Source organism: Podarcis cretensis (assembly GCF_951804945.1).
Source record: "Podarcis cretensis genome assembly, chromosome: 6".
NCBI classification, from domain to species: domain Eukaryota; kingdom Metazoa; phylum Chordata; class Lepidosauria; order Squamata; family Lacertidae; genus Podarcis; species Podarcis cretensis.
Window position 1 is genome coordinate 90,576,862 of NC_137175.1, and position 17,218 is coordinate 90,594,079.

Here is a 17,218-nt window from a genome sequence, read left to right on the forward strand (position 1 = left end):
AGCTGTGCAATGCAATCCTAGGTTCCTTCACTCAAAAGTAAATCATCCATTTACTTAGTTACTCCCAAACAAATATGCATAGGATTGCAATCGTATCCTTGAGTTAAATTGACTGGGTGAAAGTCAAGTTTGCCAAGTTAGTTCCATATTGTGCCAGCATAGGGAACTCGCAATACACTTCAACAGTTCACAAGTCCTGTGTTGCCATGACTAAAGGTAAAGGTAAAGGTACCCCTGCCCGTACGGGCCAGTCTTGACAGACTCTGGGGTTGTGCGCCCATCTCACTTAAGAGGCCAGGGGCCAGCGCTGTCCGGAGACACTTCCGGGTCACGTGGCCAGCGTGACATCGCTGCTCTGGCGAGCCAGAGCCGCACACGGAAACGCCGTTTACCTTCCCGCTGGTAAGCGGTCCCTATTTATCTACTTACACCTGGAGGTGCTTTCGAACTGCTAGGTTGGCAGGCGCTGGGACCGAGCAGCGGGAGCGCACCCCGCCGCAGGGATTTGAACCGCCGACCTTTCGATCGGCAAGTCCTAGGCGCTGAGGCTTTTACCCACAGCGCCACCTGCGTCCCGTTGCCATGACTAGGCCAGCGTAAAGCAGAAAAAATGGGAACATTCATTACTTACTGCAAATGGCGTCTCTCATCTTCTTTCTTTGAGAAGGAAAGACATCCTATTTGGAACTTTTGTCTGTAGCAATGTCCTGGGGGATGGGGAGTCCCCATCATATTTCTCAGAGGAATTAGAAGCACGCCGTGTGTCAAAGGTGCCTGTCTCAGGAGAGGGCTGGGAGGTCCACATTGCTCTCACAAGCTTGCTCAATGGTTTTAGAATGACTAGCCATTTCCCTCCCCCCTCTTGTTTCTGGCTACTTTGGCCTAACAGTGGGGTGAATGCTTCCACAGGCAGAGGGGAGGGGGCAGGAGTAAGCTATGGCCTCAAGTATGGGGGGGAGGTAATACAAATACAATAAACGAATAAATAATAATGTTCAATTTTGCTTCAAAAGTGCAAGGCAGAGGTGTGGAGCACCGTCCAGTGGCAAGCGGTCATCAAACCAGTTCAAAATGGTCCCTGCCCCGATGAGCCCCTTCCACCTTGGCAATACGTTTGCCAGTCATACTACCTGAGCAAATCCCAAGCTACGTTTCTCTTCACCAATTGCCTCTAGGAGCATCCACTCCAAGGGGTGGGGGCAGGGACGGGTGACTGGATCTCCAAATTTCATTGCGTAGTACTTCTGGGGAAAGCTTCCTTTCAGAGCCACTGTAGTCATCAAGGTACGGCAGCTGTGCTCAAGGCACTGATACACACCTCACACAATATAGTGAGATTTTAGCCTTGCTTCTATTCTGTCTCCCACGTAATGGCTTCTCCTGCCAGGACCCATGGCCGAGCAGGAAAAGGGGTAGGGAGAAGAGAGTGAAGAGGACAAGAAGTAAACAATATGGAAGAATATAATAAAGTGAAAAAATACTGTTTTAATTAAGAGAGGCTGGAAAGGATGAAATGCCCGAAATTCAATAATGGGATGAAGATATAGAACATTCTTCACCAAACTGGTGCCCACTAGATGTTTTGGACTACAGTGCCAATCAGCCCCAGCCAAATTTTCTAAAGTTGATCACAGGTCCCTGTTCTAGAGAGTAGCTGGAGACAAACCCTCTCTGGTTGTATCCCTCCCATTGGACTGAGAATGGGTTCTTCGGGGTTTCCAAGCCTTCTCTCCTAGGAGTCTGTAACCAGGGCCTGATCCTGCCTCTGCCACTCCACCGATGAGTTACTTTTGCTTTTGCACTAGCAAAAATGCTGCAGTGCTATTGCTATTGCTATTGCTATTACTATTGCCTTTGCTCAGGATGCTGGAGGATTTGAAATCCTGCCTGTGGGCCTAGCTGGCTTCTGGCCTAACCACCTATTGTGGTTAGGACCTCTGACTCACCAGTCTGCTTTCCCCAAACCACATCCCCCTACCCTTCACTTGATGTCAGATGCTGCATCGGGGGCGGGGGGATTACATGGTTGCAAAGGAACAACTGGGAGCCTTAGTGTGCGCTCCTAATTGCTCCTTGGTAAGCAAGGCTTGTCGGCGCCCAGCAGCTGATTGGTGCTTACAAGTGCGCCTCGCTGGCGCAGTCGATCCATGCCCAAAGTGGGGCTTGCTGTGAGACCAATCAGGTGAGTGATCCCACTCATCTGTCAAAAGTGGTTCGTGGGGTGGGGCTATGCTTTGTGTTTGAGAGTTGTTGCTGATTGGTGCTGATCAGTAGTTGCTGATTGGTGCCTTACATACCTAAGTGATGTGGGGGCCTCATTGTAAGAGAGGCTGTAACTGATGGGAGACCACTGTGTTGGCAGGATCTCTGCTGAGGTAAGCTACCATCACTGCGATGTGGACTCTTTTTTCCCTGCTACTATTTCTTTAGATAAATTGTGCGTTATCTTAACAACCGTTTGGGCAAGTTTTTTTTTAAATGTACTGAAAAATCAGGATTGGGGGAAAAGGGGGTTTGCTCTTTACCCTCACACTACAGTCCCGAGTTTAAAAGTCTTGCGCTGAGTTATCCTGACTAAAACTGTCTCTCTCACTCTGCTGGCACCAATGGCAACACATACCCAATACAAATATGAGCTTTGGGAAGATTTTAACACCACCACCACCCCCGCTGTGGGTCCCAATCCTAACCCTCACCCCCCTCCCCTCAGCAGCTGCTATATAGATAAGGGGTGGGTGGGGAAGAACAGCACCAAACTACGCAATTAATGTAACGTATAGTTTGGGACCTTAAGCATAGCTGCCGAGAGCGCAAATAATGCCATTTAGTAACACTGCTCTAAGGTCCATCTTTGGCTGGGCCATCAAACTGAGGTGTTCCTTCACTGCAGGGGGTTGGGCTAGATGACCCGCAGGGTCCCCTCCAACTCTACAATTCAAAAGCTGCAGCTGATTGCACAATTAGAGCCAACCCCTGTTCTTTATCTCCAGACAGACAGATTCATAGCACTGTTTAATATTGTTGTCCAGTTGAGCTAGTTGGCAGCATCCAACCGATAAACGGTCCCTGGAGAAGGGAGGGGGTGGGGGATGAGAGAAGAAAACACATAGATTTAATTACTAAAACCTGTCCCAATGCGATCACTTTAACAACTTTTCAACTGCTTTGTTACAATGGCAGTACAGTCATACCTCGGGTTATAGATGCTTCAGGTTGTGTTTTTTGGGTTACGGACCCGCCGAAACACGGAAGTACTGGAAGGGGTTACTTTCGGGTTTCTGCGGTCGCGCATGCGCAGAAGCGCCAAATCGCAACGTGCATCCTGCATGGATCACGTTCGCAACACGAGCGTCCACTGTATTGGCTTCCAGCTCATTTCTGGGTCCAATTCATAAGAGTGCTGGTTATGGCACTGCTGAAGACCAGACTACTTGAAAGGCTGTCTTCTCCTACCCGAGTCTGCCCCATATATTGAAATCAGGACAGTCTCTACTCTGCATTTTCAATTTCTGCAGTACAGCTGGTGAGGAGGAAGGAGAGTGTCTTTTTGGTGGCTACACCCAGACTCTGGAATTCCTTACTAAGGGAGATACTTTTACTTATTGGCTTTATTTTAATCAAGCCTTGGTGCTCTCTTTTCAATGTGCAACTCAGTTTATTACACTTCAGTTCCTACTCTTTATCCCTTGGGTTTTGTTTTCTTTTAATTGTAACGTATAAAGTACGGGCAACTTAGAACACATGACATTTTATTGTCCTGAATTAGATGAAACAGGACAGTTCTGCCAATCAAGGCCATGTTAATAAGCTGCATAATTTTATTTCTATACAATAATTTAATTGGAGACACACAGAAGCATAAAGGCTTTGGTTTGCATAAGCATTCTCCCTAATGTCTATGTTTTGCTCAGGTTACAATTGTATTGTTTTCCCCAGTTTTGCATTTATTAGCATCCAAACATTCTGCTCCACAGCAGCTGTGCTGAAAAGAAAAAAAACCTGCTTTTTGTTTGATGCTAATTCAAATTATGATCTTGGAAAACAATCAAGACTGTTTGATAACACAACTTAACAAGACTGTCTCTTTGAAAAACCACAGGGAACATAAAGGCAGCATATAAGGGCATGAACATTAATGCCTTAATTATGCCCTCTTTCAAATATCCGAACTCTGCTTGATTACAGGATAAAAAGCAAGGCTCAACACAAGGTATGTTTCACTGAAAGATCTTAAAATAATACATCTGTTTCAGATGATGTTTTGTACATTTACTCTATTAAGTACACAGGAATACTGAAGATAGGATTCAGACTGTTGCTGTCAAGAAATCCCAATATCACTATTTTGCAAACTAAAATTACTCTGTTCTGAAAGGAAGAGGGGATGCTGCCACATAGAATATGTTTTCAACATAATGAAAAAACAAGTGAAAAAGGATTGTGGCCAGTAATTACAGATGTATAAAAAGTAGCTTACCTGTACACCTCTTGGGAAATGCAGTCATAAAGTTCCTCAGCAGTAAATTTCGTATTATTGTGCATCTATGAAGGAGGGGAAAAACCACACAAATGTCTAGGAAGACTCGCCAGTCATGAAATGTGGATATTAGCTGTTGGAAATTATTCATCGCTGTAAAAGAACTAAAGGCTGCTTCAGATTATCTTTTTATTGAAGTCCTTAAAACACGAGTTGTCACTCAGCCCCTTTGCCAAGTCAAGCCACAGTCCCTGCACTTTGCCAGCCTGGTGTGCAAAACAAGTGTGAAAAAAGTGGCATCTTTGGCAAAATAATTTGCTGGCAGTCTACTTTACAGGGTATGAGATGCTGACCCATCACTCCAGAGCACTTATTAAGCAGTATGGTACCAATCAATGCCATTTATGATTGACTAGAGAAAGGGAAACAAGCTCATGGGTGAAAGAAATGGCAGCTGAAAGATATACTTATTGATGCAGACCAGCACAGCAGACAGCCATTAGTTCAATACACACAAGGCATCTCTTCCAAAGCAAACTTCTATTGGTCTATGTAGAGTCTATATTCCCATAATTTAAAGGCTAGCAAATTCTGTTAGTGAGGTTCTTTGCCCAATGGCGTTATCTGCATCCAATACCACAAAGCTGAAATTTGGTGACCGACTAATAACTTGGCAGTCTGCATTTGTTTTCTCCTGCAAATGTTTTGGTCACCTTACTCATAAGAAGCTGCCTTGAATTATATCTCTTTATCCTAGCTCTAACCAACAGTGGCGTAGCGTGGGTTGTCAGCACCCGGGGCAAGGCAAGTAATTTGCGCCCCCTAACCCGTGGATTTGTGCCCCCTAACCCATGGATTTGTCCCCCCCAACCCTAACCCTACCCCTAACCCCCAGATGTTGCACCCGGTGCGGCTGGCCCCCCCTGCACCCCCCACGCTACGCCACTGCTAACCAATCAATCAATATGAAACAAGAAAGAAAATATATGGTGTTTTCCTTAATAGCTGTGGACTCAGGCAGCAAATGGAGCTGCGTATTCAATAAAGTGGTAATGTCAAATTCACTCTAGAATGAAGCTGTAAAGAAGTTTAGAGAAAACCCAGCCAAGAGGAAATAAGTGGTGTTCTCACATATTCCTAAGAGGCTCTAAGCCACTTTTCTATGGTTACAGTTCTGGTTCAGTCTCTGGGGAACAGCATGCAATGATGAATCAGGCAGTGAAATATCAACCACCTTGGAAATGGAAGTCTCCCTTGCTTGACTCAAATGAAAATGTGCTTCTGTCTTGGTGAACTGAATCACTGAAATTATGGAACTACACTAGACCTCTAAAAGGAAACAACTTCTAATACAAAGCTATGTTATGGGCAACATAAATGCATCCTGTTGCATTGGTTGTTCATGCCAGTGAGAGAGTCTGCTAAGCAAAACCATGAGTGGCCATGGAGGAACCTTTCCACACTTATTTCTCCTTACCATAAAAAGAAGGGGTAAGCATAGCATTGGGTGCCAAAGCAAAAGCCCAGCTGCTGAGTGGAGGGTCACCCACGACAACATCAACAGCCAATACCTTTGCCATGACAATCGTCCACACTCAGCAACTGCGCATGATGCCGATTGCTGCCACCTCCACCTTCACACAGCAAAAGGTAAGAGGTGGGAAGGGGTGTCCCTTCCCCTTCATCACGTCCCCATGGCACTGGCTGGTTCCCCTTAGCAAACCAGCTCACTGGCTGCCATAGTATCCAGGTGGCATTAAGTTCTACTAACAGAGCACTTTGCTCTCAATCTGAACTTGGAAGTCTTCTGCCAAGGACATTCCATCTCAGGTTTGTTGGCTGCTAAAATAGGAGGCTGGTTCAAACAGCCAGCAGCTCCAAGTGATGGTTTCTGGGAATGTGCTGGGCCACTGTGGACTGTGTGAGCTGGCCCAATGATCCTATGGTGGTTTCTTTCTATGCTGCTCAGTAAACACTGGGTGTTTGAGGTCACATAAGAAGTAGTCCCATGTGACCTTGGTCTTCCAACATTACAGTGTGGCAAAGAAAAGAGCCACAGTGCAACACTCTCATTCCTGGTTAGCAACAACTCTCGGGTTTATTATTGGTTTTAGAAAGCTCTGCGAGTATCCAGAAATAAGAATGAGTTGCTTGACTTACGGTTATTATGGACTAACAATATATACTAGAATGTTTAAATGGAGAGGCAGCCAGAAACATGTTTCTAGACTTGCAGGGAGCAAATCTACCCCGCTTCCAGGCTGGCTGACCAATGTACGTGAAGCTCCAGCAGGCGCAACTGACCTCTTTGGAGAGGCAACAGTCCTTGTCAGATAAAGTGAAAGTTGTCTGAAGAATGTGGAGGGATATTTTTCTCGGCTGCCAGTTTAATCCGCCATCCCCATAGCAGCTGACTTGATTTAGACAGCTCTACGGGTTGATGTGATGTGAGCTATGGTCACAAAGTAAACTTACAAGGATTTTGCTTACCAAATTGTGTGATTATACCTTAAGCATTTGGGGGACACTTCATGTTTCCCATTTCAAGGAAGAAATTATTAGACTGGCCTAGTAATCAGTCTGCCCTGGACTATCTGCACACAAAATTTCAGCGTTTTGGGTCAACATAAAGTATTCGTAACACCTACAAAATACTTTAAAGGGGAAATCAAACCTACCTTATTATTAGTTAAAAAGCTATAGAGAGCCCAGACATCTTGAAAGCTACTGTTTGGCACTAAAACCCTGAAAAAGATAAGAACAAACAGTGGAAAACTCATTAAAGGATTTTAAACATGGATGACCCAATGACACAAGAAGTTCACATCACTGCTTATACCGCATGAATGAGGTTCTTATTTAGTTATTTATTTGTTGCCTTTTTTCCCCTGACAGGGCTCAGAAAAGCAACTTACAGATAAAAACAAGAACTGCTAAGAACATAGAAAACTGATCATTAAAATACAATTAAACACCGATAGAATTAAAGCTATATAAAATCATCTTAAAACACGTGTTCTTAATTTGTAAATTCGGGCAGTAGGGGATTCAATTACTGAAATGTGCTCTGTTTGGGGCTTCCCTTAATATTGGTCCAGAAATTGCAACTAGTGCAGAATGCTGCCGCAAAGCTATTGAAGGGGGAGCCCTATTGACAGCACATCGCACGTGCTACTGGGTCACGTTTAAGGGCTTGCCTTTGGCATAGAAAGCCCTGAATAACTTGGGACCAGGACACCTTACTTTGCACATTCCTGCCCAGTCATGTCAACTCTCAGGAGAAACACTACTGAAGACATAAGAAGACCCCTGCCAGTTAGGCCAAAGGTTTATCTATCCTAGCATCTTGTTCTCACAGTGGCCAACCCGATGTATTACAAACAGGGTATGAGGATTAACAGGAAACCTCTGTTGTATTTCAGGTCCAATGCCACAGCCTCATGACCATTAGGGATCTGTGTGTATACACTTCGCAACGTATCTTATTCTGTCCAAAATATTACTCTTCATCATATTGAAGGGGCCGGAAATTCCAAGTTCACTCTCTACCTCCTCCCTACTTTTCTGCTTCTTTTTTGCAGAAAACTTTGCTTAGAGATTTTAACTCCTATGTGCAGGCCTAACCAGTGCATGATTCATGGGTTACAGTATGTAACAAGCGACGTCTGACATGTATGAATGCTCTCCTCCTAAGCATTCAGCATTGACCTTCTAAGCCACAGAGGGCTCCTTGTCCTTTTCTTGTGGCTTTCAATCCTGCCTATATTTTTCTTCCTAACACCTTGTAGAAATCTTCCAAATGACCCTGGTTCACACTGCAGAATGATTTTAATTTAAAGCAATTTTCACAGTTCACAGTTCATTAGCACAAAGGAAATGCCTATAAAACCTGTGATTAAAAAAATATATATTGCTGCCTCCCCCAGCGCTTCTAATATTGGACAGCTTTGGCATACTCAGGAATCAAAGTTTTATGTAGGACGCATATACTTTTTTGTGTGCTCTGCAAAGGAACTCAAAAGATCCAGTTCTTGCTACACACTTTGTTCTATAGACTACTCAAGGCTCTCTCTGCTTAACCCAGAGTATAACGATTATTTTCATCTACAGCCAAATCTCTTCATATATCTTCCGCTGTCTCCTAAATAGCCATTAGATGGCAGCAGACATTTGCACACCATTAATCTAGAGCAGTGTTTCTCAGTTCGACCCTCAGGCTACTTTCAGGTGGGCCCTGTGGTCTCATCCATCCTTACTTTATGCCCAATTCCGTATTTGACAACATATTGTGATTCTGCTCCTACATCACCTTTTTTGGTAGGTGATTGGCATCAGTAATTTTCAGCCATCTCAAGTGGGCTCTGAGAGAAGAGATGTTTGAGAACACCTGCACTATATTGCAAAATGTATGCATGTGATTCAGGACTTTAGCTATTAAAAATCCCTTGTCAATGGTGCAATCTGACTCCAGAATGTGAAAGCCTCCTTCAGATTACCGTATTTTTCGCCCTATAGGACGCACCGTCCCATAAGGCGCACCTAGTTTTTTGGGGGGGAAATAAAGGGAAAAAAATTATTTCCCCCCCAGGCGCGGGGCTGGGGCGGGGGAGGCCCGCCCGAGCTTCCCCCGACCCCAGCCCCCAAACAGGCAGCTCTCTGCAAGCTGTGGGAGCCCAGCGCTGGCTCCCGCTGCTTGCTGAGAGGTCCGCGAAGCCTGGACACGCTGAGCTCAGCGCGCGCAGGCTTCTGCACGCAGGCAACTCTCCGCAAGCAGCGGGAGCACTCCCACTGCTTGCGGAGAGGTCCGCGAAGCCTGGAGAGCGAGAGGGGTCGGTGTGCACCGACCCCTCTCGCTCTCCAGGCTTCACCGAAAGCCTGCATTCGCCCCATAGGACGCACACACATTTCCCCTTCATTTTTGGAGGGGAAAAAGTGCGTCCTATAGGGCGAAAAATACGGTACCCATATTCACTTTGTAATTCAAACCGCGTACAGAACCAATGCACAGCCCTAGTACCGACCGGAATACATGGCATCAAGCCCTGTGGAAGCAGAAAGTAGGCCCACACAGCAGACAACTGACCGCAGTGGCAAGTACTGACCCAAGAACAACATATTATGCATAGTGATTTGTTTACCGAAGTTTTTACTTATTTACTGAATTTCATGTAAGTGACTGACAGTTGGCTAACGGCAGCATTTTTGAGGAGGAATGTTTTGTGGCACATAAATATACATGTCCACAAATTCGCAGCAGCAGACCCAAGTTTTCTAGTATTTATTTTTTATAAAAAGTTGGGGGGAAAACACATACCAAAGAAGATTGGAGTTAGATTGCCAACCTTCCAAAGCAGTTAATGAGAAGGACTGATATCCTATATCTATTTGTATACAATAAAAAAAATTAAAGGTTTTTTTTTTTTATAGAAGTGCTTCCGTACCATCCTTGGTTGGTCCCACCTCTTAGCAGGTCACCTGCTAAAATCTTGTATGTGTGTGGATTACAGTGGTACCTTGTCTAGCGTCCACCTCTTCGAGAGCCCATTCCGTCGAACATCTGTGGCAAACCCAGAAGTACCAGAACGGGTTACTTCCGGGTTCGCCACTCATGCATGCACAGAAGTGCTAAATCGCACATGCGCAGAAGCACAAACTGCTCCACACGCATGTGCAGATGTAGCGCTTTGTCCAGCGTCCTTTTCGGCCAGTGACCAGGGCTCCGGAACAGATCCTGGTCGCAAAACGAGGTACTACGGTAATTTAGAATAAAAAATAAAGCTAACTTTGTAACTTCTTTATACCTGGCTTTACTTTATAAAACAAACTCAATGTGGCTTTTAAAAATCATAAAAGCCACAACACGTAACAAAATAGTTCAAACATCCCTAAAATCATAAAAACCATGAGCATGATAAAACAATTGAAATACAGGCACCTTGCCTTGTGAAATACTAGTAACAATATATGAAAGTGGAGGTTCAGTTTTTGGAACTAGCTAACAGGTAGTTGCTAACAGGCAACTATGAAGGCCAGTGGGTATTATTTCAGATGCCTGGGATCAATACATACCGTATTTTTCGCCCCATAGGGCACACCGGCCCATAGGGAGCACCTAGTTTTTTGGGGGGGAAATAAAGAAAAAAAAAATTATTTCCCCCCCAGGCCCGGGGCAGGGGCGAGGGAAGCCCGAGCTTCCCTCGACCCCAGCCCCCAGAACAAGCTGCTATCTGCAAGCCTAGGGAGCCCGGCGGGAAGTCGCGCCAGTCTCCCCAGGCTTGCGGAGAGCTGCCCGAAGCCCGGAGCGCACTTCTCAGCGCGCCCCGGGCTTCAGGATGCAGGCAGCTCTCTGGAAGCCTGGGGAGACTGGCAGGAACTTCTGTGGGCTCCCAAGGCTCGCGGATAGCTTCCTGAAGCCTGGAGAGTGAGAGGGGTTGGTGCGCACCAACCCCTCTCGCTCTCCAGGCTTCAGCGAAAGCCTGCATTCGCCCCATAGGACGCACACACACTTCCCCTTCATTTTTGGAGGGGAAAAGGTGCGTCCTATAGGGCGAAAAATACGGTAATCACAAGCTGAAAGTACCAAGAAACTTGTTTCAACACAGTGGCTCCAACAAACAGCTGTGAAGACATGAGATTACACATCAGAGTAACATACAGGCATTTTCCCACTTATGCACTTTTGACTTGTGTGCAACCGTGTACACCTGCAGTGCCAGGAAATAAATAAATAAATATTTCAATTTCAAGGGCAAAAACAACCTGGAAAAGAGCACAAAAACTGCAAAAATGGTAGGAAAAGAATGGGGGGGGGAGATAGCTTGTAAGTGCTCATGGTTTTTAAAAGTTTTTCAAGGGTTTTCAGACGTTTAGAGGGTTTTTCACAGGTTTTTAGATGGTGTTCCCCACTATTCACAATTTCACGGTTATCTGGGGACGTAACCCCCACATAAGTGGGAATCATCTGTACTCCATTCAGCTCACATAAACTTACTGCCGAATTCCTGCTAGGATTTCGTTCACTGCCGCCATTAACTTCTGCAGACCGACGAAAGCGTCTTTGAACGAGTCCATATTCTGAGTGGTGGTAGCTGTATTGAGGTCCAGCTTCTGGAAAAGTTCTAGACTAAGAAAAATAAAAGAATGAATTTTAAAACAGGCAATGAACTACCTATTGTCCTAGACAGGAATGGGGTGGGGAGGCAAGGATGGAAAGAGAGGGGGAAAAAACCCAGACAGAATCAGAGGCAGGAAATCCTATTGCATGTATACGGATTCTTTTTCAAAAGAGCTCACTGAAGCAAAGGCATTCTGTCTAATCCTATTCATAAATTCATAGTGAATAGGGGTATAACTGCAGTGATAATAGGACTATTTCCTCAGAAAAGACACACAACCTTTTGCATTAAGTTTCCATTGCAAAAGTTTTTAAACAACTACTGAGCTGTTTAAAATTCTCCTTCAGATGTATGCATTGCCATCTTCCAGTTTGCACTAACTTTTTTTAAAAAAAATCTTTTTGCCATCCAACCTTGTGGTAGACTGAAGCCCACTTCACAAACTATGTTTTTACAGTTTTCATTAAGGGCTTGTTCACACATGTATTTGCAGTGACTGTGTTAGGTGACAGCATGCATGTATGAAGGAGTCACCACTGATGAACCAGTACAGGCAGAACTTCCAAATAATTTCTTCTCTTCTCTGAACATAATGTTCTTGACAGTGGATTAAATTCACAAATTTGGCTGCCAGTCATCAAGGAGCATGCAAGCACATCTGCGCTAACCCTAGGATGCTTTACATTTTGCCTAAAAATAAGACAACCTTGATTTCAAGAAGAACACTCTCTTTCAGCTTTTATTACCTGAATAGGTTTATTGTGTTCCAGACGCTTTCAAGGACAGACCAGATTTCCACATGCCTGTTTCCTTGGGCTAAAGGCTTAGGCGACAAGGACGTATCTACATCCTGAGTGTGCTGGGTCAAAGCTACATCTTCCATTTGTTCACAAGTAGTAGTTCCTGAAGTAGATTTGAGGGTGTCTGGAGTATTTGGTCCAGCACCTGGCTGAATATTATGAAAATATAGCAAGCAAGCAGTAAATTTACTGGATCTGATGTGCTAAAGCTGCAAGCTACCAGATTTTTTAAAGGAATGACACACTAAGACTGATATAACCACAGTAAAATTGAGATTTACTTCAAATCATTTCACTGACTTAAAGACATTTATATACCACCCTTCATAAAAGGTAAAGGTACCCCTGCCCGTACGGGCCAGTCTTGACAGACTCTGGGGTTGTGCGCCCATCTCACTTAAGAGGCCAGGGGCCAGCGCTGTCCGGAGACACTTCCGGGTCACGTGGCCAGCGTGACATCACTGCTCTGGCCAGAGCCAGAGCCGCACACGGAAACGCCGTTTACCTTCCCGCTGGTAAGCGGTCCCTATTTATCTACTTGCACCTGGAGGTGCTTTCGAACTGCTAGGTTGGCAGGCGCTGGGACCGAGCAGCGGGAGCGCACCCCGCCGCAGGGATTCGAACCGCCGACCTTTCGATCGGCAAGCCCTAGGCGCTGAGGCTTTAACCCACAGCGCCACCTGCGTCCCCTACCACCCTTCATACTTTGACCCAAAATATAACATCAGTGCATGGCCCTCCTAATTTTTGACATCACCGTATTTTTCACTCCATAGGGTGAACCTAGTTTTCAGAGGGGGAAATCAAGGAAATATGATCCCCCCCCCAGCTCTGGGAGCAGCAGACAGGCTGCGCACAACCTGTGCACTTCTCCCAGACCTTCTCCCTGCTTTTGCAGGAGGTGGGGGAATTCCCGCAAAAGCCCACAGGAGCCACACACCCTTTAAGAGGCGCACGGCTCCTGCGGGCTTTTCGACCAGAAGGGAGAAGGGACTGACACGGCCAGTCAGTCCCTTCTCCCTCCTCGGGGAAAAGCCTCAAAGAGGTCGGGGAGCAGCGCAAAGGCAGCGCACCGCCTTCCTGCTGCCCCCTGAGCTTTTGGGGCTGGCAGTGGGGGGAAGCGCAGCTTTCCCCCACCGCCAGCCTCAAAACCAGGTCGGGGAGCAGCGCAGAGGTGGCACATCGCCTGCCCCCTGCCCCCTGAGCTTGTGTGCCCCCCGAGCCTCAAAGATCCCTGAAGCCTTTGGAGTGCAACATGACCTCCCAAAGGCTTCGGTTTCCTTTCGCTGACCCAAAGCCTTTGGAGCGCAGTGAGAGTTCCCACTGCACCCGAAAGGCTTGAGGCTTCCGGGACAGCCTTTGTAGCCTCCAGAGGGCAGCTCCTGGCTTTCAACTCCTCCCAGGCAGGGGCTGACCCAAGAGTCTAGCAGACTCGCCCACCCTTATCCATTCCCCTGCAAGAAAAGGATAAAAGCAAACACATTTTGTTCAAAAGTTACCTCTGAGATTTATTTTGACCATCTGTTCCACAGATGACATTGAAAGTGTATTTCAAGTTGCCATTAAAAAGAAGTTTTCTAACACGAGTAGCTTTTAACCCTGGATGATGATGATGATGATGATGATGATGATGATAAATAAGCAACAGCAACATTTCTGTGGCAATCGGATACATGCCTGTGCATGTAAAAGGAATGGCGTCTGTCAAAACTAAGCAGCTCTTACCTTGTCAAGCGTCTTGAGCAGTTTATTCACCTGAGCTAAAGCCTTGGGAAGGATACCATCATATTCTGATCTTGAGCTGAACTCCTCCAACAGCATTTTAGATTCCTGGAGCACCTGATTCACTGTTGAGGGTTTAACCACAGAAGCTGAGAGAGAGAGAGAGAGAGAGAGAGAGAGAGAGAGAGAGAGAGATGTTAAGGAGGAAAAAGTTGAAAGAGGACAGGAAGCAAAATACAACCATACCATAAGGAATCCTCAAATACAACTCAGTATATTTGCAATTTGAACTATTCAGCAACAACAACTGATAAGCAGTGCATTCAAAGGGTGCTCGCATCTTGCTACCATCTACCACTGACACACATCTCCTGAAGATCCTGGATCTAGCAGGGACTCACTACAATTCTGCATGACTTGGGAGGTCACCAAAACCTTCTAGCATCACAGAACCATGGAAGGGAATATGCTGGTGGTCAATATGTACATATTTTTAATGGACCAACTACAGGGTACTTTTGGGAACCTCAAAATACTTTTGGCATCACATAGGTACACAAAAACTCTTGGGTGTAGCCCACAGATTAGCCACTCCTGCTATACACTGAACTCAAGAGACTTAGTTTTGAGTAAACATGTTTAAGACTGCACTCCTGTTCTATGGCTTATACAAATGAACCCTATTATATTTTAGTAATTTGGGAGTGCTTGGGATTGCTAGAAACCTGTATCATAGCTCTGAAGGTTCCTTGGAGGAAGACATGATAAACACATTTGAGGTTTTCAGTACTGATATGCCCTTTGGTGCAGGTTTTGGGCTTTCAAATAGTTTCAAGGGTTAACATTTTCTTACCTTTACAAAGATGTTCATGTAAATATTCAACGGTTGAAAGAAAGTTTCTTGATATAACCATTCCAAAAACAGCCACCCAGTGTTTTTTGTAGCACTCCAACACCTTTGCTAATGTCCATGGCGGGTGATGATACACTACCTAAAAAAAGAGGGGGGGGGAGTTTAAATATTAATCTCTAATCTCTGATATAATTTAGTGGTCAGGTTTCCATTTCTTGAAGCACGAATTATGTCAGACCTTACTGCTGATCACACTGTTTCTGCAAGGATGGGAAAACTGGTGCATAAAGATGATACATATTTAATTTCTGGTCAGCTTCACTGACAACGACCCATTAATGTGGTCTCCTGCATACTAACATATTTTCTCCTTCTCAATCATTTGGTGGCTTTTGATACCATTGGTCACTGTGTATTGCTGGACTGGTTCTCTGGGATGGGCACTAGGGGCACTGTTTTACAGTGATTCTACTCCTACCTACAGGGCTGTGTCCAGAAAATAGAACTGAGGGATTAGGTCTCAGCTCCACGATCCTTGTAGTTTAGTGTGTCACAGGACATGATCCTCTCACCAATGCTGTTTAACATCTATATGAAACCACTGCGAGTGTTCATTAAGTTTTGGGGTGTTATCAGTTCACTGATGATACACAGCTATACTTACCCATAATGTCCGAGTTAGGGAAAGCAGAGTATGGTCTGGAATGCTGTCTGAATGCAGTGGTAGGTTGGCCGGTGGCCAATAAACTGAGCTTAAACCATGAGAGCAATGCAAAGAAATAGAAATAGAGGAAAACAACAGAATGGGAAGAACCAGAGATCTGTTCAAGAAAATTGGAGATATGAAAGGAACATTTCGTACAAAGATTACCATAATAAAGGACAAAAGTGGTAAGGACCTAACAGAAGCAGAAGACATCAAGAAGAGGTGGCAAGAATACACAGAGGAATTATACCAGAAAGATATGGATGTCTTGTACACCCCAGGTAGTGTGGTTGCTGACCTTTAGCCAGACATCCTGGAGAGTGAAGTCAAATGGGCCTTAGAAAGCACTGCAGATAACAAGGCCAGTGGAAGTGATGGTATTCCAGCTGAACTATTTAAAATTTTAAAAGATGATGCTGTTAAGGTGCTACACTCAATATGCCAGCAAGTTTGGAAAACTCAGCAGTGGCCAGAGGATTGTAGAAGATCAGTCTACATCCCAATCCCAAAGAAGGGCAGTGCCAAAGAATGCTCCAACTACCGCACAATTGCACTCATTTCACAGGCTAGCAAGGTTATGCTTAAAATTCTACAAGGTAGGCTCAAGCAGTATGTGGACCGAGAACTCCCAGAATGCAAGATGGATTTAGAAGAGGCAGAAAAACCAGAGACCAAATTGCAAACATACGCTGGATTATGCAGAAAGATAGAGAGTTCCAGAAAGACATCTACTTCTACTTCATTGACTATGCAAAAGCCTTTGACTGTGTCAACCACAGAAAACTATGGCAAGTTCTTAAAGAAATGGGAGTGCCTGATCACCTCATCTGTCTCCAGAGAAATCTCTATGTGGGATAAGAAGCTACAGTTAGAACTGGATATGGAACAACTGATTGGTTCAAAATTGGGAAAGGAGTACGACAAGGCTGTATATTGTCTCCCTGCTTATTTAACTTATATGCAGAATTCATCATGTGAAAGGCTGGGCTGGATGAATCTCCAGCCGGAATTAAGATTACTGGAAGAAATATCAACAACCTCAGATATGCAGATGACACAACATTGATGGCAGAAAGTGAGGAAGAATTAAAGAACCTTTTAATGAGAGTGAAAGAGAAGAGCGCAAAATATGGTTTGAAGCTCAACATCAAAAAAACGAAGATCATGGCTACTGGTCCCATCACCTCCTGGCAAATAGAAGGGGAAGAAATGGAGGCAGTGAGAGATTTTACTTTCTTGGGCTCCATGATCACTGCAGATGGTGACAGCAGTCACGAAATTAAAAGACGCCTGCTTCTTGGAAGAAAAACAATGACAAACCTAGACAGCATCTTAAAAAGCAGAGACAGCACCTTGCCGACAAAGGTCTGTATAGTTAAAGCTATGGTTTTCCCAGTAGTGATGTATGGAAGTGAGACCTGGACCATAAAGAAGGCTGGTCGCTGAAGAATTGATGCTTTTGAATTATGGTGCTGGAGGAGACTCTTGAGAGTCCCATGGACTGCAAGAAGATCAAACCTATACATTCTGAAGGAAATCAGCCCT

General features: G+C 45.0%; 1 protein-coding gene across 8 annotated transcripts in view; it reads right to left on the reverse strand.

Moving 5' to 3' along the window:
* Positions 1–1,465: 1,465 nt before the first annotated feature.
* Positions 1,466–17,218, reverse strand: part of SWT1 (SWT1 RNA endoribonuclease homolog) — a 264,858-nt gene continuing 249,105 nt past the window's right edge. For 5 of the 8 annotated variants that reach the window (XM_079981282.1, XM_079981285.1, XM_079981284.1 and 2 more), the window contains 7 exons: positions 14,968–15,106; positions 14,118–14,263; positions 12,339–12,541; positions 11,469–11,600; positions 7,156–7,222; positions 4,478–4,542; positions 1,466–3,066 (listed from right to left, as the gene is read on the reverse strand). In XM_079981282.1, the coding sequence (XP_079837408.1) occupies positions 2,961–3,066; positions 4,478–4,542; positions 7,156–7,222; positions 11,469–11,600; positions 12,339–12,541; positions 14,118–14,263; positions 14,968–15,106 (858 nt within the window). In that variant the 3' untranslated portion in view covers positions 1,466–2,960. Of the gene's footprint in view, positions 3,067–4,477; positions 4,611–7,155; positions 7,223–11,468; positions 11,601–12,338; positions 12,542–14,117; positions 14,264–14,967; positions 15,107–17,218 lie in introns of those variants that run through there. The other 3 variants (XM_079981287.1, XR_013840025.1, XM_079981288.1) reach the window with 3 other exon arrangements.